General features: G+C 70.2%; 7 protein-coding genes across 7 annotated transcripts in view; 2 read left to right on the top strand and 5 right to left on the bottom strand.

Annotated features, from left to right (window-relative positions):
- Nucleotides 1-514: 514 nt before the first annotated feature.
- On the bottom strand, nucleotides 515-1,087 carry AURANDRAFT_14950 (hypothetical protein; the record flags this gene model as incomplete). Its single annotated transcript, XM_009039678.1, has 1 exon — nucleotides 515-1,087. A coding segment is annotated over one exon (573 nt), but the record flags the coding sequence as incomplete, so codon positions are not given.
- A 2,799-nt stretch (nucleotides 1,088-3,886) lies between these two features.
- On the top strand, nucleotides 3,887-5,230 carry AURANDRAFT_27956 (hypothetical protein; the record flags this gene model as incomplete). Its single annotated transcript, XM_009039763.1, has 1 exon — nucleotides 3,887-5,230. A coding segment is annotated over one exon (1,344 nt), but the record flags the coding sequence as incomplete, so codon positions are not given.
- Nucleotides 5,231-10,127: 4,897 nt separating this feature from the next.
- SEL1 (putative selenocysteine-specific elongation factor, selB) lies at nucleotides 10,128-12,323 on the bottom strand (the record flags this gene model as incomplete). The annotated part of the gene is made up of 2 exons (XM_009039677.1): nucleotides 10,128-11,681; nucleotides 11,754-12,323. 2 exons carry the CDS (start codon nucleotides 12,321-12,323, stop codon nucleotides 10,128-10,130), a joined length of 2,124 nt encoding a protein of 707 aa, XP_009037925.1.
- A 978-nt stretch (nucleotides 12,324-13,301) lies between these two features.
- Nucleotides 13,302-14,222, top strand: AURANDRAFT_64982 (hypothetical protein; the record flags this gene model as incomplete). The annotated part of the gene is made up of 1 exon (XM_009039764.1): nucleotides 13,302-14,222. One exon carries the CDS (start codon nucleotides 13,302-13,304, stop codon nucleotides 14,220-14,222), a length of 921 nt encoding a protein of 306 aa, XP_009038012.1.
- Nucleotides 14,223-14,264: 42 nt separating this feature from the next.
- AURANDRAFT_64981 (hypothetical protein) lies at nucleotides 14,265-14,606 on the bottom strand (the record flags this gene model as incomplete). The annotated part of the gene is made up of 1 exon (XM_009039676.1): nucleotides 14,265-14,606. One exon carries the CDS (start codon nucleotides 14,604-14,606, stop codon nucleotides 14,265-14,267), a length of 342 nt encoding a protein of 113 aa, XP_009037924.1.
- A 1,170-nt stretch (nucleotides 14,607-15,776) lies between these two features.
- On the bottom strand, nucleotides 15,777-21,677 carry AURANDRAFT_64980 (hypothetical protein; the record flags this gene model as incomplete). Its single annotated transcript, XM_009039675.1, has 6 exons — nucleotides 15,777-16,142; nucleotides 17,211-17,534; nucleotides 18,562-18,978; nucleotides 19,423-19,629; nucleotides 19,942-20,363; nucleotides 21,455-21,677. The coding sequence occupies 6 exons, from the start codon at nucleotides 21,675-21,677 to the stop codon at nucleotides 15,777-15,779; spliced, it is 1,959 nt and encodes a 652-aa protein (XP_009037923.1).
- A 906-nt stretch (nucleotides 21,678-22,583) lies between these two features.
- Nucleotides 22,584-24,889, bottom strand: part of AURANDRAFT_64979 (hypothetical protein) — a gene marked incomplete at both ends in the record, with an annotated part of 3,837 nt that continues 1,531 nt past the window's right edge. Inside the window, 2 exons of the mRNA XM_009039674.1 lie at nucleotides 22,584-23,351; nucleotides 23,501-24,829. Of these exons, the coding sequence (XP_009037922.1) occupies nucleotides 22,584-23,351; nucleotides 23,501-24,829 (2,097 nt within the window). The remainder of the gene's footprint in view (nucleotides 23,352-23,500; nucleotides 24,830-24,889) is intronic.

The raw sequence follows: 24,889 nt of genomic DNA, 5'->3' as shown, positions 1-24,889 counted from the left end.
GGCCTCGACTCGCGGAAGCGCGGCGCGCAGCACGGCCAGGTCGGGGGCGCGGGCGAGTACTTCGGGAAGGACGTCCGCACCTCCGCGCCCTACGGCCACGGCTCGCGCAAGATGCTCGTGTTTTGCATCCTCGTCGACAAGTCGGGCATCACCTCCGAGGACCGCGGCCACCGAGGCGAGATCGTGGTCAACAAAAAGGACCACCAGTTGCCGCTCGCCGTCGTCGTCTTCGACCGGATGCCCTTCAACGCTGTGACGGCGGTGCTTCCTGGCAACATGCAGCTTCCCGGCAATCTGCAGCAGATGCTCGCCGGCCTCGGCGGCGGCGCGAACACGATGCTCGCCGGGCTCGGCGGCGCGACCGCGGTTCCGTTCGCGGGCCCCGGCCGGCGCCTCGGCGGCTCGTGATTAGGATCGGGGTTTTAACTGAATGCTATTGTTGCTCGTCGCTCTCCCCCAGCAGCGAGGCCCCCGGCAGCGCGTCGTTCACGCGGAGGGGCCAGTCCTCCCGCGCCTCCAGCAACGCGATGCCGACGCGCGCGAGGTTCGTCGCGTCGTCGATGCCCGAGTGGAGGCGCCCCTCGAACTCCATCTTGTGGTGCCGGAGCATGGTGTTGAGGTTCGACCGCCGCCGGCTCCGGCCCTTCTTGCGGCCGTTCTCGACGTCCTTGGCCGCGCGGCGCAGGTCGAAGGCCTTGCTCAGGTCGACCCAGCGATCGAGGTAGTCGCCGGGCTTGTAGAGCAACTTTCTCGACAACTCGACATCCAGGAAGTGCTCGAGGTCCCAGCCGTCGGTCGCGAGCGCGAACGACGCCGCCGGTTCGGCGCCGACGAGGCCCCGGGCCCGGAGCCAGGCGTCGAGGTCGTCGAGGACCTCGGGCAGCGTCGGCGCGGCGTCGACGGTGGCCTGCTCGATGCCCGTGAGGTCCGTGCAGAAGGCCGAGAGCGTCGCGTTCTCCGTGGGGCGCACGTAGCTGTGGAACGAGTCGGTGATTTCCCGCGTCCGCGTGTCGAACAGAACCACCGGGAACTCGATGATCTCGTGGATGTAGTCCCAGCCGGGCTCGCAGGTGCATTCGAAGTCGAGCGCGCCGATGACGTCGGGCGCGAGGCCGCTCTCCTTGCTTTTGAAGCTCGCGGCGCTGACGGGCGGCGCGGCGCTCTTCGCGCGCTTCGTGCGGCTATTGCCTCGCGCCTTGACGCCGGCGGCGCGCGCGCCTTTTGGGGTCAGCGGGCAGGCGAGTTCGGCTAGCAAGGAGAGCCACAGAAGAGCTGCGCGCGCCGTAGAACGACGCCCCATCGCTTCAGTTGAAGAAGTCAATCGCTGATTTTTAAATGATTTTTACGGCAAAATCGACCTGCTCTGGACCCACGACTGCGCGCGCGATTGCTCGCTGCGACCCCGCGGCGCCAGCAAATCGACCGCGTCACGACCACGCGCGACCCGTCGTCATCGGTTTGCAGCGCTAGGCAGCTGTAATTAAGAGCAGGAAACCGACGCGCCCAGCCGAAATGAACATCGGCGTCGTCCGCTTGCGCGTCGCGGGATGCGGACAGTCGTTCGACTTTGAACTCGAGAGCTCGTCTAAAGTCGGCGCCGTGCTCGACAAGACCGCGGAGGCCATGGGCCTCGCGCGGCACCACATCAAAATGCTCTACCGCGGCAAGCAGATCGGCGGCGGCAACGACGGCGTGTCGCTGGACGCGGCGGGCATCCGCGACCGCACGAAGCTCATGCTCATGTACACCGGCGAATACCACAAAGAAAAGGAGATCATCGAGCAGCTCGCGGCGCTGAGCAAGCAGGTCGACGACCTCGACCCGCGGCAGAAGGGCTACGACGAGTTCCTCACGCAGATCATGTGCAAGCTCGACGGCGTCGACACCGCGGGCTCCGACTGGCTACGCGCGCGGCGGAAGGCGGAGCTCGTGCGCATCGAGGGCCTGAGCGCGGCCGCGCGCGCGTCGGCGTAAATGTGTTTTTTGCAGTCGATGTTGGTCAACCCTGTGGCAAGAAGACCCACACAATGGGAAGCGCACTGCTCGTGCTGCTCCTCGCGCAGGCTCGCGCCTCCATCCGCTTCAGCAAGACGCTCACGTCTCATGCGGTGCTGCAGCGCGCGCCGAGCCCGGCCCTGCTCTGGGGCTGGACGGAGCCCGGCGCGACGGTCACGCTGCGCGTCGACGGCGCCGTCGCGGGCGCCGCCGTCGCCGACGCGTCCGGCGCCTGGGAGGTGGCCGTGCTCGGCGACCCCGGCCCGCCCGTGAACATCTCCGCGAGCGCCGCCGGCGCCGAGGCGGCGCTCGACGACGTGCTCTTCGGCGACGTCTGGCTCTGCGCCGGGCAGTCGAACATGGGCGTCGCGGTCGAGTACCTCGACGGCCTCGTCGACTGGAACGGCACGGTCAACAACGGGACGGCCGAGGCGGAGCTCTGGAGCGAGTATCCGCTCGTGCGCCTCGCGCGCCAGGCGACGGCCTCGAACGCGACGCCCGTCGACGACCCCGCCGCCTCCGCGGGCTGGCGGGCGCCGACCTACGCGGGCGTCAATAGCTTCTCCGCCGTCTGCTGGCTCTTCGGGCGACGCGCCGCTCCGGCGTTCTTTGGAAGCGCGGTCCTCCCCCGACGCCGCGATGCGCTTCTCCAACCGCCGCTCGCGCAGGTATGTTCGACGCGCTCGGAGTACCCGTCGGCCTCGTGCAGAACCAGGTCGGCGGCACGGCCGTCGAGCGCTGGAGCTCGAGCGACGCGCGCAAGCCCTGCACCGCCTACGCGAAGACGCCCCTCGCCACGTGCGGCGGCGGCGGCGGCTGGCTCGACGACTACGCGGAAGACGTCCCGTCCGCGGCGAGCGACGACGTCGCCGTCGGCTTCCCGTCCGTGGAGAGCGACCTGTACAACGGCATGATCCACCCCTGGCGCAAGTACCGCGCGACGGGCGCGATCTGGTACCAGGGTGAATCGAACGTCGCGTGCAACGACCGGTGGGCCTACAAGCCGGGCAACAACTGCGGCCTCAACGCGTCGGCCTGCGCGGATTTCTACGCGTGCCAGTTCCCGGCGATGATCGCCGACTGGCGCGCCAAGTTCAATAACCCCGACCTGACGTTCCTCTTCGTGCAGCTGCCGCCCTACGTGGAGAACCTGCCGAGCACGGCCTCGTCGGGCGCCGTCGACGACAGCCTGCCGCTGACGCGGCTCGCGCAGGCGGCGGCGCTCGCGCTGCCGCGCACGGCCATGGCCACGGCCGTGGACCACGGCGACCTCGCCGCGCCGCTGGGCTCGATCCACCCGCGCGACAAGGTCGTCGTCGCCGAGCGGCTCGTCGCGGCGGCCCTCGGCGCGGTCCCCACGAGCGGCGGGCCGACGGTCGCGGGCGTCGCGCGGGACGGCGACGCGCTCGTCGTCAACTTCGAGAACGTCCGCGGCGTGCTGACCGTGCGCGGCTACGGCGGCGCCGCGCCTTTTAACGCGTGCCCCGTCGACGAGACGCAGGCCCCGAACGTCGAGCCCCGCGCCGCGGTGCCGCGGACGCAGTGCGCGTCCTTCGAGGTCTTCGCGGGCGGCGCCTGGCGCAACGTGACGCGCGTCGCCGCCGCGAACGCGACGGCCGTGGCGCTCGCGGGCGTCCCGGCGACGGCGTCGCGGCTCCGCTACCTGCACGCGGACTGGCCCGTGCCCGTCGTCTACGACTCGGTCGGCGACGTCCCCGCGCCGCCCTTCGTCGTCGCCCTCGGCGGCGCGGCGCGGGCGGACGGCGCGGCGCGGGCGGACGGCGCGGCGCGGGCGGACGGCGCGGCGCGGGCGGCGCCCCGGGACGCGCGGCCGAACGTCGTGCTCGTGCTCGCGGACGACCTCGACGTCGCGCTCGGCTCGAGCGACTACCTGCCGCGGACGCGGACGCTCGTCCGCGACGCCGGCGCGGAGCTGACGAACTGGTTCGTCCACACGCCCATCTGCTGCCCTTCTCGCGCCCAGATCCTGACGGGCCGCTACTTCCACAACGTCCGCGTCTCGGACTTTCGCGGCGCGGGCTGCATGCACGTCGACTCCCGGAATCCGAAGTTCTACGCCGAGTGGCACGTCGCGACGCACTTCCGCGACCTCGGCTACAGCGTCGGCTACTTCGGGAAGCACCTCAACAACGACAACCCGCTCGCGGCGCCGCCGGGCGTCGACCGCTGGGTCGCGAACGGCGGCGGCACGTACCTCGACCCGTCCTTCGCCGTCGACGGCGTCGAGGTCGCGTTCGACGATTGCGCGGGACGCCCCTGCTACAGCACGTCGATCATCGGCAACAAGACCGTGGACTGGCTCCGCGGCGACTTTGGGAAGCCGTTTGTCGCCGTCGCGGCCGTCAAGGCGCCGCACGTCGAGGACGGCCCGGGCTGGCCCGTCGCCGTGCCCGCGCCCTGGTACAACTCGTCGGCGCTCTTCGCCGGCGAAAAGCCGCCGCGGACGCCCAACTGGAACGCGTCGTGCCCGGACCACCACTGGCTCGTCGCCTCGCAGCCGCCCATGACGCGCGAGCAGGCGCATCGGTCCGACGAGCTGTTCCGCGCGCGCCTCCGGTCCCTGCTGTCCGTCGACGACCTCGTCGCGGGCGTCGTCGACGCCCTCGAGGCGTCGCAGCGCCTGGACGACACGTTCGTCGTCTTCACGAGCGACCACGGCTTCAGATTCGGCCAGTTCCGCATGCCCGAGGGCAAGTGGAACGCGTACGAGAACGACCTCCGCGTGCCGTTTTGGATCCGGGGGCCCGGCGTGAAGCCCGGGGGCGTGCTGACCTTCCCGGCGACGCACGTCGACCTCGCGCCGACGCTCCTGGGCTTCGCGGGGGCCCGCGCGACGCCGGCGACGATGGACGGCCTCGACCTCTCGGCGGCGATTTTGGGGAAGGAGACCGCGGACCGCGCGACGCTGCTCCTCGAGTACGTCGGCGCGGGCACGGTCGTGCGCTACGAGCACGCGGAGGACGCGACGAACAACACGTTCCGCGCGCTGCGCATACTCGACGGCACGCGCGACCTCAAGTACGTCGAGTTCACGTCGTCGCAGCAAAACTGGAACTGGACGGCGCCGGCGGACGAGCACGAGCTCTTCGACCTCGCGGCGGACCCCTACGAGATGACGAACCTCTACGCGACCGCGGCGCCGGAGCTCAAGCGCGAGCTCCGGGGCGAGGTGGAGAGGCGGTATCGGTGCCGGGGGCCGGCGGAGTGCGGCTGAGGCGGCCATTATGTTTACGAGCCCGCGCGCCGCTACGCGCGCCGGGGGCCGGCCGGGCGCGGCCGAGGCGGCCATCGGTATTTTTTACATACGACCGCTATCTTCATGGGCCGGCCGATCAGACGTCCAGGAGCTCGCCGGACTGGCGGCTCGACTGGCTCGCCGTCTCCTCGACCCCGGGGTCGCTCTCGGCGCTGGCCTCGCTCTCGTCCTCGTCGCCGCCGGCGCCGGCCATGGAGAGGAGCTCGACGACGCGCTCGCGCGTGAGGCCGAGGTCCGTCATCGCGCCCGGGTTCTGGATGAGCAGCTCGAGGAGGCGCCGGTGCTCCGGCTGGAGGTGCGGGTAGTCTTCGTCGTCGTCGTCGCTGTCGTCGTAGTCGTCGTCGAGGTCGTCGTCGGACGCGGCCGCGGCGTCGCCGGCGTCGCCGTCGTCCGCGTCGGCGCTCCGCAACACGCTGCGCGGGCTCGGCGCCGGCGCCGGGGGCCGCGGCACCTCGAGGACGTCGGCGAAGGACAGGGGCGGCGCGTCCGGCGCCGCCGGCACGTTCTCGCGCCAGAGCCGCCGGAGCCGGCAGCGGCCGAGCGGGAAGACGCTCAAGTTCGCGCGGCCGTCGGGGAGCACGTGGACGTTCTGCGCCTCGCAGAGCCAGGAGTAGTGGGCCGACCGCTCGTGGGCGCCCGGCGCCGCCGTGCAGAAGACGAAGAGGCCGCCCTTTTCTTCGCAAGCGACCTTAACGAGCCACTTGTAGCGCGGTTCGAAGAAGTGGAGGTCCGTGCGCCGGCCCACCTCGAGGTAGGCGCTCATGGCGAAGATGGGCAGGCGACCGTGGCGCATGGACGCCTCGCGCAGCGCGTAGTGCGCCGCCCACGTCGGCGACGCGACGGCGTCGCCCGCGTCGCGCGCCGCCGCGGCCGCGGCGTCGAGCCACGCGCGCCGCTGGCGCCGCCCGGCCCAGCGCGCCTCGCAGAGGGGCTGCCAGACCGTGTCCCGCCGCGACACCTCGCGCAGGCGCTGGCAGCAGCGGCCCAGGGCCGCGAGGCACCGCGGCGCGAGGAAGCCCGAACAGGCCTCCAGGGGGTCGTCGCCCAGGGTCTGCATGAGCAGCGACGGCTCGCCGTCGACGAGGACGTCCGCGGGTTCGTCGGTGGACGCGGACCGCGGACCGCGGCTGCCGAGCGCGAGCTCGAAGAGCCGCAGCAGGTAGGCGCGGCAGAGGGACGACGACCGCCGGAAGCCGAGCGGGTCCGTCGCCGAAGCCCGCTCCGACGCCGTGGCTGCACTGGCCTCGGAAGACCGATGCAACGAGGCGTGTGCGTGGGTGGTGCAACAGCGAAGCGTATGCGACGCGCGCGCTGACCGACCTTCGACGAGAACCACGATTCGAGCGTGTCCACGCTCGTGGACGAGGTGAAAAACGTGGCGTGAATTCGAAGGGACAACATCGGGTGCACCGTATACTTCTGCCGGCACTTGCGCCTCCTCACTTATCCTCCCGCACGCACACCACGGCCACCAGCACCGTGCAGGTCCAGAGGACCGTCGACAGGTCGGAGCGGCGGCCCGCGGGCCCGAGGAACGAGTGGAGGCAGCCCACCGCGCCGAGCGCGACGGCCGCGGCGGCCACGGCCGCGCCCGCGGACACGTCGAGGAAGCCCTGGAGCACGCACAGCGCGCACAGCAGGCCCGTGACGCCCCAGAGCACCTTGATGACGTCGACCTTCGCCTCGAGCACGTCGAAGACCGACGGCGCCGGCGCGTCGCGCGCGTCGGCCCGCGGGCTCGACCCGTCGCGCCGCGGCCAGTCGATGAGCTGCTGCTGGAAGACCGGGCGCCCCCGCCGGAGCGCGGCGATCATGGCCTTGAGGCGGTTCAGCGGCCGCCGCCGCTCGACGTCGTCCGCGTGCCACTCGAGCAGGTCCCGCTCCTGTCTTCGGAGCTCGTCCTCGAGGGCCTCGGCGTGCGCCTCGGCGGCCGCCGCGAGCGCCGTCTCCACCTACTCCGATAACGATTTTTTTCCCCGCCAAAAGTCGCTTGAACACTGGTCTCCACGGCCTGCTCGAGCCGCATGGCCGCCGCGGCCGCGGCCTCGGCCGCGTCGGCTTCGGCGGACTCGCGCAGCGCCTCGAGCGCGTCGCCGGCGTCCTCGGCCGCCCGGCGCGTCGCCGCCGCGTGTGCGTCCGCCGCCCGCCGCGTCGCCGCCGCGTGCGCGTCCTCGGCGTCCCGCGTCGCCGCCGCGTGCGCCCGCTCCCGCGCGCGCGACGTCTGTTCGTGCGCGGCTTCGAGCCGCGCGACTTCGCGGTCGTGGTCCTTCTTCCGCGCGGCCCGGTCCGCCTCGAGCGCCGCCTCCGCCGCGGCCTCGGCGCGCGCGAGCTCCGCCGCGTGCTCGGCCTTGCGCTTCTTGACCGCGGCCGCGTGCTCCCGTTTCGACTCCGCCGCGGCGTCGCGGTGGCGCTCCTCGGCGTCCGCGAGCGCGGCCGCGTGCTGCTTCACCTGTGCCGCCCGGTTCTGCTCGCTCGTCTCGAGGCGCCGCGACACGTCGAGCTCGCGCGCCTCGTGGCTCTCGACGAGCATGGCCAGCTCCGCCTTGTGCTCCTCGCCGCGGCGGCGCGTCGCGGCCTCGTGGCTCTCGAGGAGCATGGCCATGCGCTGCTCGGCGGCCTGCTCGTGGCGGTCCGCGTCGCGCTCGCGCTGCGCCTCGAGCGCCGCGAGATGGTCCTCTTCCGACCTCCGCTTCTCGGCCTCGCGCCGCGCGTCGTCGGCCGACCGCTCCGCGGACCGCTCGCGCGTCGCCTCCTCCGCGGCCGCCTCGTGCGCCGACGCCAGCGCCGCGAGAGCCGCCGCGTGTGCCGCGGCGTCGTCGGCGCGCGCCGCGTCGTGCGTCGCCGCGAGCGACGCGACGGCCGCGGCGTGCGCGGCCTCGTCCTCGGCGCGCTGCTTCCGGCCGTTGCGCCGCTCCGCGTGGAGCGACGCCACGATCTCCGCCTGCGCGGCCTGCGCCGCCTCCGCCGCCGCGTCGTGCGTCGCCCGCAGCGCCGCCACCTCTTCGGCGCGCGCGGCCTCGTCCTCGGCGCGCGCGGCCGCCGCGGCTTCGAGCGCCGCGGCGAGGGCCGCCGCGTGCGTCGCTTTGGCCTCGTCCAGCGCGGTGCCGTCGGCCCTGGCGGCCTCGAGCTCGCGCGCCGCGGCGGCGAGCTCGCGCGCCGCGGCGGCGCCCGTCTCGGCGAGCTCCGTCGCGGCCGCGTCCTTCGCGGCTCCGAGCTCGCGCGCGGCGGCGTCCTTCGCGGCTCCGAGCGTCGCCTCGGACGCCGCGCGGAGCCTCGCGAGATTCGCCTTGGCCTCGTCCGCGTGCGCATTCGCCGCGGCGAGCGCCTCCGCCGCTTCCTTTTGCGTCTCCTCATTGTCTCGGCGGATGTCCGCGAGACTCTCGGCGTACTCGTTGGCCATCTTCGCCAGTTGGCGCTCGCAGGGATGATCGACGTCTGCAAGCGCAACGAGTGCGTTGAGGAGCAACAGCCATCGGGCTGCCATCATTGCAATTGCGCGCGCGCTTCTGTTCAATTACCGTTCATATTGAACCATGAGAGACGAGAGGCATGTCTCCACTAAGTCTTGTGTAGCGCATGAGCTGCTGTATTCCATTGCTGCTCGTCGCGACAGCCAGCGCCATGAGCACTCTCGCGCCCTCAGCCAGCGCCATGAGCACCCTCGCGCCGTATCTCAAGCGCCTCGAAGCGCTGGAGCCTGTGGTGCGCAGCCTCTGCGACGAGCCGCGGAGGCTCGAACGATTGGCGCAGGAGTACGATGGCGGGCTCCTCTTCGGCGTCAAGGACAACATGGCCTGCGACGGCTTGCCGCCGGCGACATGCGGCGCGCGGCTGCCATCGAGCGCCCACGCCATCAACGCCGGCCCGGAAGCCGCGGTCGTGCGGAAGCTCCGGGCCGTCGGGACGCTCCTCGGCAAGACGGCGCTCGCCGAGTTCGCGGCGCTGGCGCCGCCGCCGACCACCAACCCGCGCGACGCCGCGCGGACGCCCGGCGGGAGCTCGTCCGGGTCCGCGGCCGCCGTCGCCGCCGGCTTCTGCGACGCCGCGCTGGGCACGCAGACCATCGGGTCCATCGGCCGGCCCGCGGCGTTCTGCGGCGTCGTGGGCTTCGCGCCGAGCCGCGGCCGCGTCGACGCGAGCGGCGTCGACGCCTACTCGTCGTCCATCGACGTCGTCGGCTGCCTCGCCAAGGACGTGGCGACCGCGGCGCGCGTCGGCGCCGCCATCGTCGACGGTTGGGACGACCGCGCGAGCGCTCCGTCGACGCTCGTCGTGCCCGACGGCGCGTACATGGAGTCGTTCTCCCCTACGGCGAAACGTCTCTTCGAGGCGTCGCTCGCGGCCCTCGAGGGCTGCCCGGGCGTCTCCGTCGCGCGGCAGAGCGGCGTCCTCGACGACATCGCGGCCGTTACGAATATGCACCGGGAGCTCATCAACTCGGAGCTCGCGGCGGCGCACGCCGAGCGGTTCGCCGAGCATGAATCGCTGTACTCACCGGAGACGCGAAAGCTCATCCTCGCGCACCAAACTCCCGCGTCCGAGGCCGCGCGGCGGAGCCCCCTGGAGACGAGGGCGGCGCTCCACGCGGTCCTCGGCGGCCGCGTCTTCGTCACGCCCGGCGCCGCGTCCGGCGTCGCGCCTCGCGGCCACGCGACGACGGGCGATCCCGCGGCGCAGCTGCCATGGAGCCACGCGGGCCTGCCCTCGCTCACCCTACCCGCGGGCCTCCACGACGGCATGCCCCACGCGATCCAGCTGGTCGCCGCGCACGGCCGCGACGAGGGGCTCCTCGACCTCGGCGCGGCACTCGAGCATCGCTTCCCGCCCCTGGAACCAGCATAATTTTAAACGCGCCTCATGACGAGCCCAGCACGAGCGCGAGCTTCGAGCCGACGGCCGCGTCCGTGCCGTCGGCGAAGGCCACCTTCGACTTGCCCGCCTTGCCAAAGGGCCCGACCAACGAGCCGACGTCGCCGTTCGCGGCCGTGACCTTGGTCCCCGCGTGGACGCGCTGGTCCTCCTCCGCGGTGAAGAAGCCCTCGGCGATGATCGTCTCGTACCGCGCGGTCCCGGCCATGGGGTCGCCCTTGTGCCGCTCGACGGTGCCGCTGCGGTCGTTCGAAAGAGGCGGCGGCGCGGGCGGCGGCGACGGCGGCGCGTCGGCGGCCTTCTTCTTGCGGCCCGGCGACGGCGGCGCGTCGGGCGCCGGCGTTTTCTTTTTGGGCGCGCGCGCCTGCTCGAGCTCGTCCCTGGGCACGCGGCAGTCGTCGTCCTGGTGCATGGCCTTGGACGGCGAGAAGACGTACTTCTTGAAGACGAGGTAGAGCTTGCCGTTGGGCTTCACCAAAGTACCCCCGGGGAAGTCGACCTTGAACTTGCCGCTCTTGCCGAAGGCGGACGCGACCCGGCCCATCTCGCCGGTGGCCGCCTGCAGCTTCATGCCCACGAAGGCGGCCATGTTCGTCTCCTTCTTGAACAGGTCCTTGCCGACGACGTCCTTGACGACGCGCGCGCCCGTGACGTCGACGCAGGGGTCGCCGAGCTTCGCGACCAGGCCCTCCTTGCGCTTGAGCTTGTAGAGCTTCACCTTGGTCGCGAACGCGTCGCCGTCGACGCGCTCCACCAATTTGCCGTGGAACGCGATGCGGCACTTGTCCGCGAGGGCGTCGGCCTCCAGGTTCGACCCGATGACCAAGGCGTCGAGCTGGCAGCGCACCCTCGTCTCGAACTTGAGCAGGCACCACTGGAGCGGCTCGTCGTTCAGGTCGCTGCCCGGCCCGGGCCCGTCGCCGCCGTCGTCGTCGGCGCCCTTCTTGCGCTTCGACGCCGCGAGCTGCTCCTGGAAGACGTACTCCCTGGACGAATCGAAGGCCGTCGGCGGCTCGGCGGGCTTGGGCCGCGCGGCGAGCTCCGCGGCGCCGAAGAAGTACGCCGTCGCGAGCGTCGTCGTGTGGCCCAGCGTGACGTGGAACTTGCGGTCCGTGTCGCAGGGGCCCCGGAAGAAGCGCACCTTGCGCACCAATGCCAAAGCCGAGTTGATGCCCGGCACGGACCCCGGCGCGGCGACGATGCCGCGCTCGATCGCCGCGGCGTCGAGCTGCGAGAGGCACAACCCCGCGCGGTCGCCGCAGACGATCTTCTTCACGGGCTTGCGGAACATCTGCATGGACTTGACCTTTTTTTCCAGGCCGACCTCGGGCAATTCCACGATGTCGTTGACGGCGCAGGCCCCGCGGAGCGCCGTGCCCGTGACGACGGTGCCCTGGCCGCGGATCGGGAAGCAGTGGTCGATGGCGAAGAAGAAGGGGCCCTCGACGTCGCGGCTCGGCATGCGCGCGCGCCGCCGCAGCGTCTCCACCAAGCCCTCCAAACCGAGCGACGGCGCGGTCCCCAAAGCCGCCGCCGCGCGCTTCGCCGCGCCCTTGGAGACCGCCGGCGGCTCCGGGTCGCCTTTTTGGCCCTTGCCGCCGACGGCCGCGACCTTCTCGCCGCCGACGGCCGCGGCGCAGGTGACGATGGTCGCGTTGGCGAATTTACTGGAGGCGAGCTGGAGGCGGATGCGCTTCGTCGTCTTGGCGACGGTCGCGTCGCGCTCGGCCTCGGGGATGACGTCGACCTTGTTGAGCACGATGATGAGCTCGCTCGTCGTGATCTCGCCGATGACGAGGCACTCGGCCGTCTGCGTCTGGATGCCCTTGTTCACGTCCATGACCAGCACCATCATGTCGATGATCTGCGAGCCGCCGATGATCGTCCGGATGAGCGACGCGTGCCCCGGGCAGTCGACGAGCGTGAACTGGAGGTTCGCCTCGTCGAACCGGCCGGCGACGCCGGCCCTGAGCTGGTCCGGCAGCGGCACGCTGAAGCTGCTGAAGCCCAGGTCCAGCGTCATGCCCCGCGCCTTCGACTCCGGCGCCTTGTCCAGCGCCGCCGTGGACAGCGTCGTCGACAGCGCCTTGACGAGCGACGTCTTGCCGCTGTCGACGTGGCCCATGATGCCCACGTTGATGTTGAGCGGGAAGATGGCGTCCGCCGCCTTCTTCGACGCCATGGCTAGGATTGCTGCCCAGCGACGACGCGGAGAGGCTGGACGCCTTGGGCAGAGCGAGCTGAGCTCGTTTGCGGCAGCATCTCGGAGACTCGGCGAGCATCGGCTTCACAGTGCAGCCCCTTGAAGTCGGTCACGATGTTGCGTGCTCTCCGATGGCTGGTGCTCGCCATTGCGTGGGTGTCCCGCGCCGACGACGATCCGTGCAAGCACCACAAGGACGCGCTCGCGACCGCGAGCCTCGAGAAGCAGGAGCTCGCCGCCAGCCACCGCGCCCTCGCCGACGCCCACGCCGGAGAGAAGGCGGCCCTGGCCGACGCCCACGCCGCGGCGACGACGACCTTGACGGCCGCGCACGCCGAGGAGCAGGCGGCCCGCGCCGAGGCGCACGAGGCGTCGCTCGCGGCCGCGCGCGTCGCGCACGAGCGCGCGCTCGAGGCGACGCGCGACGACCACGCCGCGGCCGTGGAGGGCCTCCGGGGCAGCCACGCGGCCGCGGCGGAGGCCCACGCGCTCAAGGCCGAGGAGCTCGCGGCGCAGCACGCGCGCGCCCTCGAGGCGACCATCGACGAGCACGAGGCGGAGCTGGCCGCGCTGCGGAAGCGCCTCGCGGACGAACACGCGGCCGCGCTCGAGGAGCGGAGCGCGGACCACGCGGCGGCGCTGGAGGAGCAGAGCGCGGAGCACGCGGCGGCGCTCGAGGCCTGGCTGGTGGCGGCGCACGCGGAGCACGAAGAAGCGCTCGCCGAACGAGCGCAGGAGGCGGCCGAGAAGCACGCGCTCGAGGTCGAGGAGGCGGCGGCGCAGCACGCGCGCGAGGTCGAGGAGGCGGCGGCGCAGCACGCGCGCGAGGTCGAGGAGGCGGCGAAGAAGCACGCGCGCGAAACGGCTGCCACGGCGGCAGAGCACCAGGACGCGCTCGTCGAACAGACGCGAGAAATGGAAGCGTTGGCGAGAGAGATCCACGAGGAGCACGGAAATATGCTCGCGGCGCGGGAAGAGGAACTAGCGGAGCAGCACCAGGACGCGCTCGTCGAGCAGACGCGGGAAATGGAGGCCTTGGCGAGAGAGATCCACGAGGAGCACGAGAACATGCTCGCGGCGCGGGAGGAGGAATTAGCGGAGCAGCACCAGGACGCGCTCGTCGAGCAGACGCGGGAAATGGAGGCGCTCGCGCGGGAAATCCACGAGGAGCACGAGAACATGCTCGCGGCGCGGGAGGAGGAGCTCGCGGAGGAGGCCGCGGCCGCCGCCGAGGCGCACGCCGCCGCGACGCGCGACCTCTCCGAGGCGCACGCCACGGCGTTGGCCGAGGCCATCGCCGCCAAGGACGAGGAGCGGCTCCGCGCGCTCGACGGGGCCCGCGACGTCCACGCGACGGCCATGGCGGAGGCCGCGGCCGCGGGCGAGCGGCGGCGCGCGGAAGCGCAGGACGCGCACGACGCGGCCTTCGCCAGGGCCACGCTCGAGAACGAGGAGACCATCGAGCGGCTCGAGGCGCTCCACGACAAGCAGATGGCCGAGGCCGCGGCCGCGGCGTCGATGGCCCAGCACGTCGCCGTCGAGACCGCGGTCGAGGCCCAGCGCGTCGTCCACGTCGAGAACCTCGAGGGCGAGCTCAAGTCGCTCGAGCGCGACATGCTCGACTGGCACGCGGACAACATCGAGCGGCGCAAGCCCCTCAACCGCCTCAAGGCCATCATCTCGAAGCTCCGGCACGGCGAGGCCGTCCTCGGGCGCCAGCTCCTCGACTACCGGCGCGACTGGCGCGACACCGCGAACGCGACGAATGCGACGAACACCACCGAGGCCGCGGAGGCCGTCGCGGCCCCGAGGCGAGGCCCCTTCCACGCCATCCGCGCGCTCTTCCAGCGCGACAAGGCGCCGCCGGCCGCGCCGTGATTGGGGGTCTCTAGGGAGATCATGATTAAGGTTTATGGCGCGTCAGGCGCGCGCGAGGGCCCTTATAGCATCCTCGTCGCCCTTGGCAGCGGCGCGCTCGAACCAGTACCTGGCTTTGCCGGGGTCGACTTCCGTGCCTTCTCCGTCCTTGTAGCAACAGCCAAGGTTGAACTCTCCGGGGGTATAGCCTTGATCCGCCGAGAGCGCGTAGTACCGGAACGCTTCTTCAAATTTCTCCTCAGAATCAAGTAACTCTGCTAAATTGAATTGCGCGAAGGCTTCGCCCCGATCTGCGGCTGCACGATACAGCCGCTCCGCCTTCTTCTTGTCCAGTTTGACGCCACTCCCATTCTCGTAATATGACCCAAGGTTATTCATCGCCATCACGTCCCCGAGCTCCACGGCGCGCCGGTAAATCTTCGCAGCTTTCTTATCGGATTTCACCACCCCCATCAGACCGCGGCGGTACGCGTCTCCCAAAGTCGTAATCGCTTCCGGCACCTCGTTTTCCACATGGCGGCGAAGACGCGCGAGTCTTTCCGCATTGGTCTTCTCGTGCGGTAAGCGACAGAGGGGACACGCGTCGGCGCCATCGATCTTGTCCTGGCACGATTGGCAGATCTTTCGGCAGCAACAGACGCGAAACACGGGCGTCGCATTCACAACCCAGTCCTCGAAGCATATCGGGCACCGCGACCCGTACCGCGCAGACAGCGGCTCTCGCTCCGGGTCCGCCTCCCGCCGGGCACGAGCGGCCTCGTGTTCCGCCGCGATGCGCGCGCGGACCTCGTCGGCATGCGACCGCGGCGCGGGGCCGTAGAACACGTCCCGCGGCGGCGACGGCGGGGGCGTCGGCGCTTCCGCCCGCGCCGCCTCCGCCGCGCGCTCGCTTCGGATCTTCTTGCACGCCTTTCGGTGGCCCCGCTCGCGCCAGTCGATGCGTTGGCATTCAGTCGAACAATACTGCGTAGTTCCGCACGGACACTTCAGCAAAGTTCTCGGTTTCGCCCCACAAATTGTGCACGTCAAACGCAGCTGTAGCGCTTTCGCCCGCGCCTTCTTCTCTTCGTATTCGCGCTGCTTCTCGACGTACTCGGCCTTCATGATCGTTTGCGGGGCGGCGCGCGGGCAGTCTTGCCTCTCCTCGCCTTGCTCCTTGAGCTCGCAAGGCAAAATCACATGGCCGCTGGCTTAGGCGTGGTATGGGGCACTGGGCCGATCCTCCCGATCGTGCTCTCGCTCCTCGCTCCACTACCCTAGCCCTCCCCTTTGATCCTCCCTCCCTTCGATTCCTCCCTGCGCCGCGGCTAAGCAAAATCGCTCAAAACCCGACCCCAGGGTTAGCCCCACCCCTATAGCATCGCGCCCATGTCGTTCTCCATGCCCCCTCGGCGGCGTCGTCGTCCTTGCGCCAGGCGGGCCTCGCCTTCAGAATCGCCAGGCACCAGACCGCGAAGGTTGGCGCGGAGGCAAGCACGACTCGCCCGCGCGCAAGCGCAGCATCCCAGGCTCGGACAACAACGCGACTTAAAGAGTCATTCTATACCTAGGTAGCTATATTTGCGCTTCGAGGCGCGCGAGGGCCTCTATAGCTGGCTCGTCGCCCTTGGCAGCGGCGCGCTCGAACCAGTATCTGGCTTTGCCGAGGTCGACCTCCGTGCCTTCTCCGTCCCTGTAACAGCAGCCAAGGCTATTCTCTGCAAAAGTTGCGCCTTGATCCGCCGCGAGCGCGTAGTACCGGAACGCTTCTTCCATTCTCTTCTCAAGATCAAGTAAACAGGCTATTCTGTTTTGCGCGAACGCGGAGCCCCGATCTGCGGCCGTGCGATACAGCCGCTCTGCCTTCTTCTTGTCCAGCTTGACGCCGAGTCCTTTCCCGTACATTTCCGCGAGAGATTCCATCGCGTCCACGTCCCCGAGCTCCACGGCGCGCCGGTAAATTTTCGCTGCTTTCTTATAGGATTTCACGAGGCCGTAGTAACCCAATTGGTACGCAATTCCCAAATGGGTAATCGCTTCCGGCACCTCGTTCTCCACATGGCGGCGAAGACGCGCAAGCTGCTCCGCATTGCTTTCTGCGCACGGTATGCGACAGAGCGGACACGCGTCGAAGCCGATCTTGTGGTGGCACGACTTGCAGACCTGTCGGCAGCAACAGACGAGAAACATGTGCCCCGTATTCACGTCCCACTCCTCGAGACAGATCGGGCACCGCGAGCCGTACCGCCCCGACGTCGGCTCCCGCTCCGGGTTCGCCTCGCGCCGCGCCCGCGCCGCCTCGTGTTCCGCCGCGATGCGCGCGCGGACCTCGTCGGCGTGCGAACGCGGCGCGGGACCGTAGACCACTTCCTCCGGCGGCGACGGCGGCGCCTCGGCCCGCGCCGCCTCCGCCGCCCGCTCCGCACGGATCTTCTTGCACGCCTTTCGGTGTCCGCGGTCGCGCCAGTCGATGCGTTGACAGTCCGTCGAACAATACTGCGTAGTTCCGCACGGACACTTCAGCAAAGTTCTCGGTTTCGCCCCACAAATCGTGCACGTCAAACGCAGCTGTAGCGCTTTCGCCCGCGCCTTCTTCTCTTCGTATTCGCGCTGCTTCTCGACGTACTCGGCCTTCATGATAGTTTGCGCGGCGGCGCGCGGGCGACAGCTTGCCTCTCCTGAGTCCTGCTCGCAAGGCAAAATCGCTCAAAACCCGACCCCAACGCCTACCCCAGGGTTAGCCCCACCCCTATAGCATCCCGCCCATGTCGTTCTCCATGCCTCCCTCGGCGGCGTCGTCGTCCTTGCGCCAGGCGGGCTTCGCGTTCAGAAAAGCCAGGCACCAGACCGCGAAGGTCGGCGCGGAGCGGAACGCCGCGACGACGACGCCAAGGCCAAGCGCGACTCGCCCGCGCGCAAGCGCAGCATCTCGGGCTCGGGCGACGACGCGGCGTAAAGACTGTTAGGCTAGACTCGCGCGTCGAGGCGCGCGAGGGCCTCTGTAGCTACCTCGTTGCCCTTGGCGGCGGCGCGCTCGAACCAGTATCTGGATTTGCCGAGGTCGACTTCCGTGCCGTCTCCGTCCCTGTAACAAATGCCAAGGCAAGCCTCTGCCAAGGTGAAGCCTTGCTCCGCCGCGAGCGCGTAGTACCGGAATGCTTCTTCATGTTTCTTCACAGAGTCAAGTAAAAACCCTAAATTGGCTTGCGCGACCGCGTGGCCCCGATCTGCGGCCGTGCGATACAGCCGCTCCGCCTTCTTCTTGTCCAGCTTGACGCCCAACCCCTCGTTGTACAATTCCGCAAGTCGTACCATCGCGCTCACGTTCCCGAGCTCTACGGCACGCTTCCAAATCTTCGCGGCTTTCTTATCGGACTTCACGAGACCGTAACGACTGAGTCTGTACGCAGCTCCCAAAAGCGTAATCGCTTCCGGCACCTCGTTCTCCACATGGCGGCGAAGACGCGCGAGCTGCTCCGCATCGCTTCCTAGCGGTAAACGACAGAGAGCACACGCGTCTCCGATCTTCTCCTCGCAGGATCGGCAGACCGTCCGGCAGCAACAGACGCGAAACACGTTCCTCGCATTCACGTCCCACTCCTCGAGACAGATAGGGCACCGCGACCCAAACCGCGCCGACGCCGGCTCCCGCTCCGGGTTCGCCTCGCGCCGCAGACGAGCGGCCTCGTGTTCTGCGGCGATGCGTGCGCGGACCTCGTCGGCGTGCGACCGCGGCGCGGGGCCGTAGAACACGTCCCGCGGCGGCGACGGCGGGGGCGTCGGCGCTTCCGCCCGCGCCGCCTCCACCGCGCGCTCGCTTCGGATCTTCTTGCACGCCTTTCGGTGGCCCCGCTCGCGCCAGTCGATGCGTTGGCATTCAGTCGAACAATACTGCGTAGTTCCGCACGGACACTTCAGCAAAGTTCTCGGTTTCGCCCCACAAATTGTGCACGTCAAACGCAGCTGTAGCGCTTTCGCCCGCGCCTTCTTCTCTTCGTATTCGCGCTGCTTCTCGACGTACTCGGCCTTCATGATCGTTTGCGCGGCGGCGCGCGGGCAGTCTTGCCTCTCCTCGCCTTGCCTTGCTCCTGAGCTCGCAAGGCAAAATCGCTCAAAATCCGACGCCAGGGCTAAGCCCACCCTAGAGCATCACATACATGTCGTTCTCCATGCCCCCCTCGGCGACGTCGTCGGCCTTGTGCCAGGACGTCGCGTTCAATAACGCTCGGCACCAGACCGCGAAGGTCGGCGCGGAGAGGAACGCCGCGACGACGACGCCAAGGCCAAGCACGACGCGCCCGCGCGCAAGCGCAGCATCCCGGGCTCGGGCGACGACGCGGCGTAAAGACTTAGGCTATACTTGCGCGTTGAGTTCCGCGAGGTTCCCTCTCGCTTTCTCGTGGCCCTTGGCAGCGGCGCGCTCGAACCAGTATCTGGCTTTGCCGACGTCGACTTCCGTGCCTTCTCCCCACAGGTAACAACAGCCAAGGCTATTCTCTGCAAATGTTTCGCCTTGATTCGCCGCGAGGGTGTAGTACCGGAACGCTTCTTCAAATTTCTTCTCAGTATCAAGTAAAGCCCCTAAATTGTTTTGCGCGAACGCGTCGCCCCGATCTGCGGCCGCGCGATACAGCCGCTCCGCCTTCTTCTTGTCCAGCTTGACACCACTTCCATTGTCGTACAATGTCCCAAGATTATTCATCGCTTCCACGTCGCCGAGCGCCACGGCGCGCTTCCAAATCTTCGCGGCTTTCTTATCGGATTTCACGAGGCCCAACTGACCGTGGTGGTACGCAATTCCCAAATGGGTAATCGCTTCCGGCACCTCGTTCTCCACATGGCGGCGAAGACGCGCGAGTAGTTCCGCATTGGAATTTGAGGCCGGTATGCGACAGAGGGGACACGCGCCGGTGCCGATCTTGTCCTCGCACGATTGGCAGACCTTTCGGCAGCAACAGACGCGAAGCATGCCCGGATCATTCAGGTCCCACTCCTCGAGGCAGATCGGGCACCGCAACCCAAACCGCGCCGACGTCGGCTCCCGCTCCGGGTTCGCCTCGCGCCGCACGCGCGCCGCCTCGTGCTCCTCTGCGATGCGCGCGCGGATCTCGTCGGCGTGCGACCGCGGCGCGGGGCCGTAGAACACGTCCCGCGGCGGCGAGGGCGGGGGCGTCGGCGCCTCCGCCCGCGCCCGTTTGTCCTCTTGGATCTTTTTGCATACCTTCCGGTGGCCCCGGTCGCGCCAGTCGATGCGTTGGCAGTCCGTCGAACAGTAGGCCGTCGTGCCGCAACCTTTGCACGCCTTGGCCTTGTCGGCGCCGCAGATCGTGCAGGTCTTGAGAGTGTCGAGTTTCTTGCCCCTCGCTCGGGCCATGCGAGTCTCATACTCCAACTTCTTCTCCCGCCACGACATGACTCGGCGCGCGTCCTTTGCGACCGGGGGCGTCGCCACAAGTCCTTGAGACTCGAGGGCAAAGGCAAAATCGCTCAAAACCTTACCCCAGGCCTAAGCCCACCCCTAGAGCATCGCGTTCATGTCGTTCTCCATGCCCCCCTCGGCGGCGTCGTCGTCCTTGCCCCAGGCGGGCTTCGCGTTCAGGAACGCCAGGCACCAGACCGCGAAGGTCGGCGCGGAGAGGAACGCGGCGACGACGACGCCAAGGCCAAGCACGACTCGACCGCGCACACGCGCAGCATCTCGGGTTCGGGCGACGACGCGGCGTGAATACTTAGGCTATACTTGCGCGTCGAGGCGCGCGATGGACTCTATAGCTGGCTGGAAGCCCTTGGCAGCGGCGCGCTCGAACCAGTATCTGGCTTTGCCGAGGTCGACTTCCGTGCCTGCTCCGTAGCTGCAATAAACGCCAAGGTTATGCTCTGCAGAGGTATAGCCTTGATTCGCCGCGAGCGCGTAGTACCGGAACGCCTCTTCAAGTTTTTTCTCAGAGTGAAGGAAAGCCCCTATATTGGATTGCGCGAGCGCGTCGCCCCGATCTGCAGCCGCGCGATACAGCCGCTCCGCCTTCTTCTTGTCCAGCTTGACGCCCAACCCGGCGTAGTACAATTCACCAAGTTCTACCATCGCATCCACGTCCCCGAGCTCCACGGCGCGCATCCAAATTTTCGCGGCTTTCTTATCGGATTTCACGACGCCCAACCGACCTTCGCGGTACGCAATTCCCAACTGCGTAATCGCTTCAGGCACCTCGTTCTCCACGTGGCGGCGAAGACGCGCGAGTGCTTCCGCATTGGTTTCCGCGCACGGTATACGACAGAGGGGACACGCGCCGGTGCCGATCTTGTCCTCGCACGATCGGCAGACCAACCGGCAGCAACAGATGCGAGACACGTTCGTCGCATTGACGTCCCACTCATCGAGACAGATCGGGCACCGTGACCCGTACCGCGCAGACAGCGGCTCCCGCTCCGGGTTCGCCTCGCGCCGCGCGCGGGCCGCCTCGTGCTCCGCCGCGATGCGCGCGCGGACCTCGTCGGCGTGCGACCGCGGCGCAGGGCCGTAGAACACGTCCCGCGGCGGCGACGGCGGGGGCGTCGGCGCTTCCGCCCGCGCCGCCTCCGCCGCGCGCTCGCTTCGGATCTTCTTGCACGCCTTTCGGTGACCCCGGTCGCGCCAGTCGACGCGTTGGCATTCAGTCGAACAATACTGCGTAGTTCCGCACGGACAGTTCAGCAAGGTCCTCGGCTTCGCCCCACAAATCGTGCACGTCAAACGCAGCTGTAGCGCTTTCGCCCGCGCCTTCTTCTCTTCGTATTCGCGCTGCTTCTCGACGTACTCGGCCTTCATGATCGTTTGCGGGGCGGCGCGCGGGCGACAGTCTTGCCTCTCCTCAAAGCTCCTGAGCTCGCAAGGCAAAATCGCTCAAAATCCGACGCCAGGGCTAAGCCCACCCTAGAGCATCACATACATGTCGTTCTCCATGCCCCCCTCGGCGTCGTCGTCGGCCTTGCGCCAGGCGGGCTCGCGTTCAGAAACGCCAGGCACCAGACCGCGAAGGTCGGCGCGGGGAGGAACGCCGCGACGACGACGCCAAGGCCGAGCACGACTCGACCGCGCGCAAGCGCAGCATCTCGGGCTCGGGCGACGACGCGGCGTTAAGATGGTTTAGGCTAAAGTAGCGCGTCGAGGCGCGCGAGGGCCTCAATAGCTGGCTCGAAGCCCTTGGCAGCGGCGCGCTCGAACCAGTATCTTGCTTTGCCGACGTCGACGTCCGTGCCTTGTCCGCGCATGTAACAAAGGCCAAGGTTGGACTCCGCATAAGTATAGCCTTGATCCGCCGCGAGCGCGAAGTACCGGAACCCTTCTTCAACTCTCTCCTCAGAATGAAAGAAAGCCCCTAAATTGCATTGCGCGTCTGCGTCGCCCCGATCTGCGGCCATGCGAAACAGCCGCTCCGCCTTCTTCTTGTCCAGCTTGACGCCACTTCCATTGTTGTACAATAATCCAAGACCATTCATCGCTCGCACATCTCCGAGCTCCACGGCACGCTTCCAAATTTTCGCGGCTTTCTTATAGGATTTCACGAGACCGAACCGACCGTAGTAGTACGCACTTCCCAAACACGAAATCGCTTCCGGCACCTCGTTCTCCACATGGCGGCGAAGACGCGCGAGCTCCTCCGCGTCGGTTTCTGCGCAGGGTACTCGACAGAGAGCACACGCGCCGAAGCCGATCTTGTCGTCGCACGATCGGCAGACCAACCGGCAGCAGCAGACGCGAAACGCGCACTTTGCATTCACGTCCCACTCCTCGAGACAGATCGGGCACCGCGACCCAAACCGTGCCGACGTCGGCTCCCGCTCCGGGTTCGCCTCGCGCCGCAGACGCGCCGCCTCGTGCTCCTCTGCGATGCGCGCGCGGATCTCGTCGGCGTGCGACCGCGGCGCGGGGCCGTAGAACACGTCCCGCGGCGGCGACGGCGGGGGCGCTTCCGCCCGCGCCCGGATCTCCTTGCACGCCTCTCGGTGGCCCCGCTCGCGCCAGTCGACCTTTTGGCAGGCGACCGAGCAATACTGCGTGGTGCCGCAAGGGCACGGGAGCTTCGCTTTCGCCGAGCAAATTGTGCAAAGCGTGCGGAGCTTGGCGTTCTTGACTCGGGCCATCCGCTGTTCATACTCGCGCTTCTTCACCATCCACTCAGGTTCCTTCATCTCGCCGTCCCCCGAGCCCTTTTTGTCGCCCTGCGCGTCGCTTCTTGCGTCCATATCGTGTCGAGTAGTCAATCGGTGCACGGCGCTCGCCGAACCGTCTGCACTGACCCGATTTGCGCCTGCGTCGCAGGCTGCGACTGAGGCCACCAGACGCCGTCCCAACGCTGTAGCCCGGCGCCCAAGGCCACCTTTTAAAACATTCCCCAAGCCCCCTTAGAGCCCCCCGAGGCGGATGGGCGACGCCGGGGAGCCGCGGAGCACGGTGCCGTTGGCGCGGGTCGCGCGGACGCCCGTCGGGAGGCGGAAGTCGGGCGTGACCTGGAGCGGGTTGCTCTGGTCGCCGCCGCCGCTCTCGGGCTGCCGCTCCTCGATGGTGGCGACGATGTCGGCGACGACGTCGTGGTGGTCCGGCGTCGGGATCTTGAAGTAGTACGCGCGGCGCGCGCCGCCCGGCGCGGCGAACGCGACGCGGACGAGGCCCGTGCCGCGCGCGTCCCAGTCGACCTCGGCGATGGAGGCCAGGGGCACGGCGGCGCGCCACTTGGCCGCGCCGCTCCTCAGCACGAGGCGGCCGCCGTCGACGGCGCACGTCGCCGGCGTCGACCGCCGCGGGCCCGTCGGCGCGTAGTCGCCCGGCCGCGCGAGGCAGAGCCGGTCGTAGTCCTCGGCGCCGACGAGGTCCACGGCCCACGTCGGCGGGCCGCCGGCCGCCTCGATGCGGCTCGCCGCGCGGGGCCGCGGCGACGCGGGGGGGCTCGCCGCGGCGGCCGCGGCGCCGGCGCCGTCGTCGCGGGCCGCGAGGTCCGAGGCGCGCGCGGGCGACGCCTCGCGGAGCCGCCCGCCGACGGGCGTCGCGGCCTCGGGCTCCGGCGGCGCGCCGGCCCGCGGCGCGTCGCCCTCGCCGTCGTCGTCGTCGTCGCCGCCGTCGTCGCCGTCGCGGCGCGCGCGGCGCCGCGCGTCGCGGCGGCGGCGCCGCCGCTCCTTGTCGTCGCGGTACGCGTCGTCGTGGCGGCGGCGCGCCGCGCCTCGCGCCGCTCCTCGGGGCGCTCCTCGCGGTCCCGCTCGCGGCCGCCCTCCGCGCGCGCCGTCGACGCGACGCGGCGCCGCGACGCGCTCGTCGAGTCGCGGACGTGCGAGGGCTCCGCGGCGCGGTCCGGGTCCTCGCTCGACCCGCTCCAGGCCTCGGCGCCGTCGTCGCCGCTCTCGAGCGTCGCCTCGCCGTCCCGCCGCGGCGACGGCGACGGCGACGGCGCCCGCCGCGGCGACTTCTTCGGCGACGATTTCTTCGGCGACGATTTCTTCGGCGACGGGTCCCGGGGCGGGGTCGCCCGCCGCTCCTCGTCCCGGGGCGACGTCGCCCGCCGCTCCCCGTTCCGGGGCGACGTCGCCCGCCGCGCCTCGTCCCGGGGCGACGCCGCCCGCCGCTCCTCGTCCCGGGGCGACGCCGCCCGCCGCGTCTCGTCCCGGGGCGACGTCGCCCGCCGCTCCTCGTCCCGGGGCGACGCCGCCCGCCGCGTCTCGTCCCGGGGCGACGTCGCCCGCCGCTCCCCGTCCCGGGGCGACGCCGCCCGCCGCGCCTCGTCCCGGGGCGACGCCGCCCGCCGCTCCCCGTTGCGCCGCGCCCCGTCGCGGGGCGAGGCCCGGTCGCCGCGCCGCGCGCGGCGGGCCTCGTGGCGCGCGTCCGCGGCCTCGCGGCGGAGCGTGTCGATCTCGTCGCGGAGCGTCTGGGCCTCGTCGCGCGTGACGATGAAGCAGTCCTCGGGCAGGTCCAGGTCGCGCTCGAGCCGGCGCCGGTCCCGCGGCGCCGGCGCCTCGCGGGGCCGCGGCGGGCTCGCCGGCGCGCCGCGGAGCTGCGGGCTCGCGAGGCGCTCGCGCTCGAAGGTCGCCCCCGCGACGACGCGGCCCTCGCCGCGCAGGGCGCGCACGGGCATGGGCGCGCAGACCGTGGGCAGCGGCGGCGCCGCGTTCGTCGTCGCGCCGTCGACGTTCGTCGCGGCGTCGACGCGCGTCGACGCGCCGTCGACGCGCGCGGGCGCGGCCGCGGGCGCGGGGCACGGCGGGCAGGCCGCGGTGTCGGCGCGCGCCCGCGCGGATTCGTCCGCGGGCCCGTCGTCGCAGGCGCAGGGCCGGGGCTTCCAGCAGATGGGGCAGGTCGCGCCCTCGGCGCGCGCGCGCGCGAGCTTCTCGGCCGTCGCCGCGCGCGCCTCCGCGAGCCTGGCGGCCGTCGCGGCCTCGGACGCGGCGGCGGCGTCGGCGCGCTTGCGCTCGGCGGCCTCGACGCTCACGTCGCCGTCGGCGTGGGCGAAGGGGTCCACGGCCGCCGCGCGCGGCCGCGCGGGCGCGCGGTCGACGACGACGTCCGCCTCGACGTCGTCGCACGCGCAGGGCCGGGGCCGCCAGCACCGCGGGCACTGGCCCGTCGGCTTGATCGTCGGCCGCCGCAGGTGCGCGGGCAGGTCCTCGTAGCGCCGGGCGGGCGGCTCGTCGGCCGCGGCCCCGCCGGCGCCGGCCGCGGCCGC

The sequence above is a fragment of the Aureococcus anophagefferens genome (genome assembly GCF_000186865.1).
Source record: "Aureococcus anophagefferens unplaced genomic scaffold AURANscaffold_12, whole genome shotgun sequence".
Classification (NCBI taxonomy): Eukaryota; class Pelagophyceae; order Pelagomonadales; family Pelagomonadaceae; genus Aureococcus; species Aureococcus anophagefferens.
This window is presented reverse-complemented; position numbering and strand designations above follow the sequence as displayed.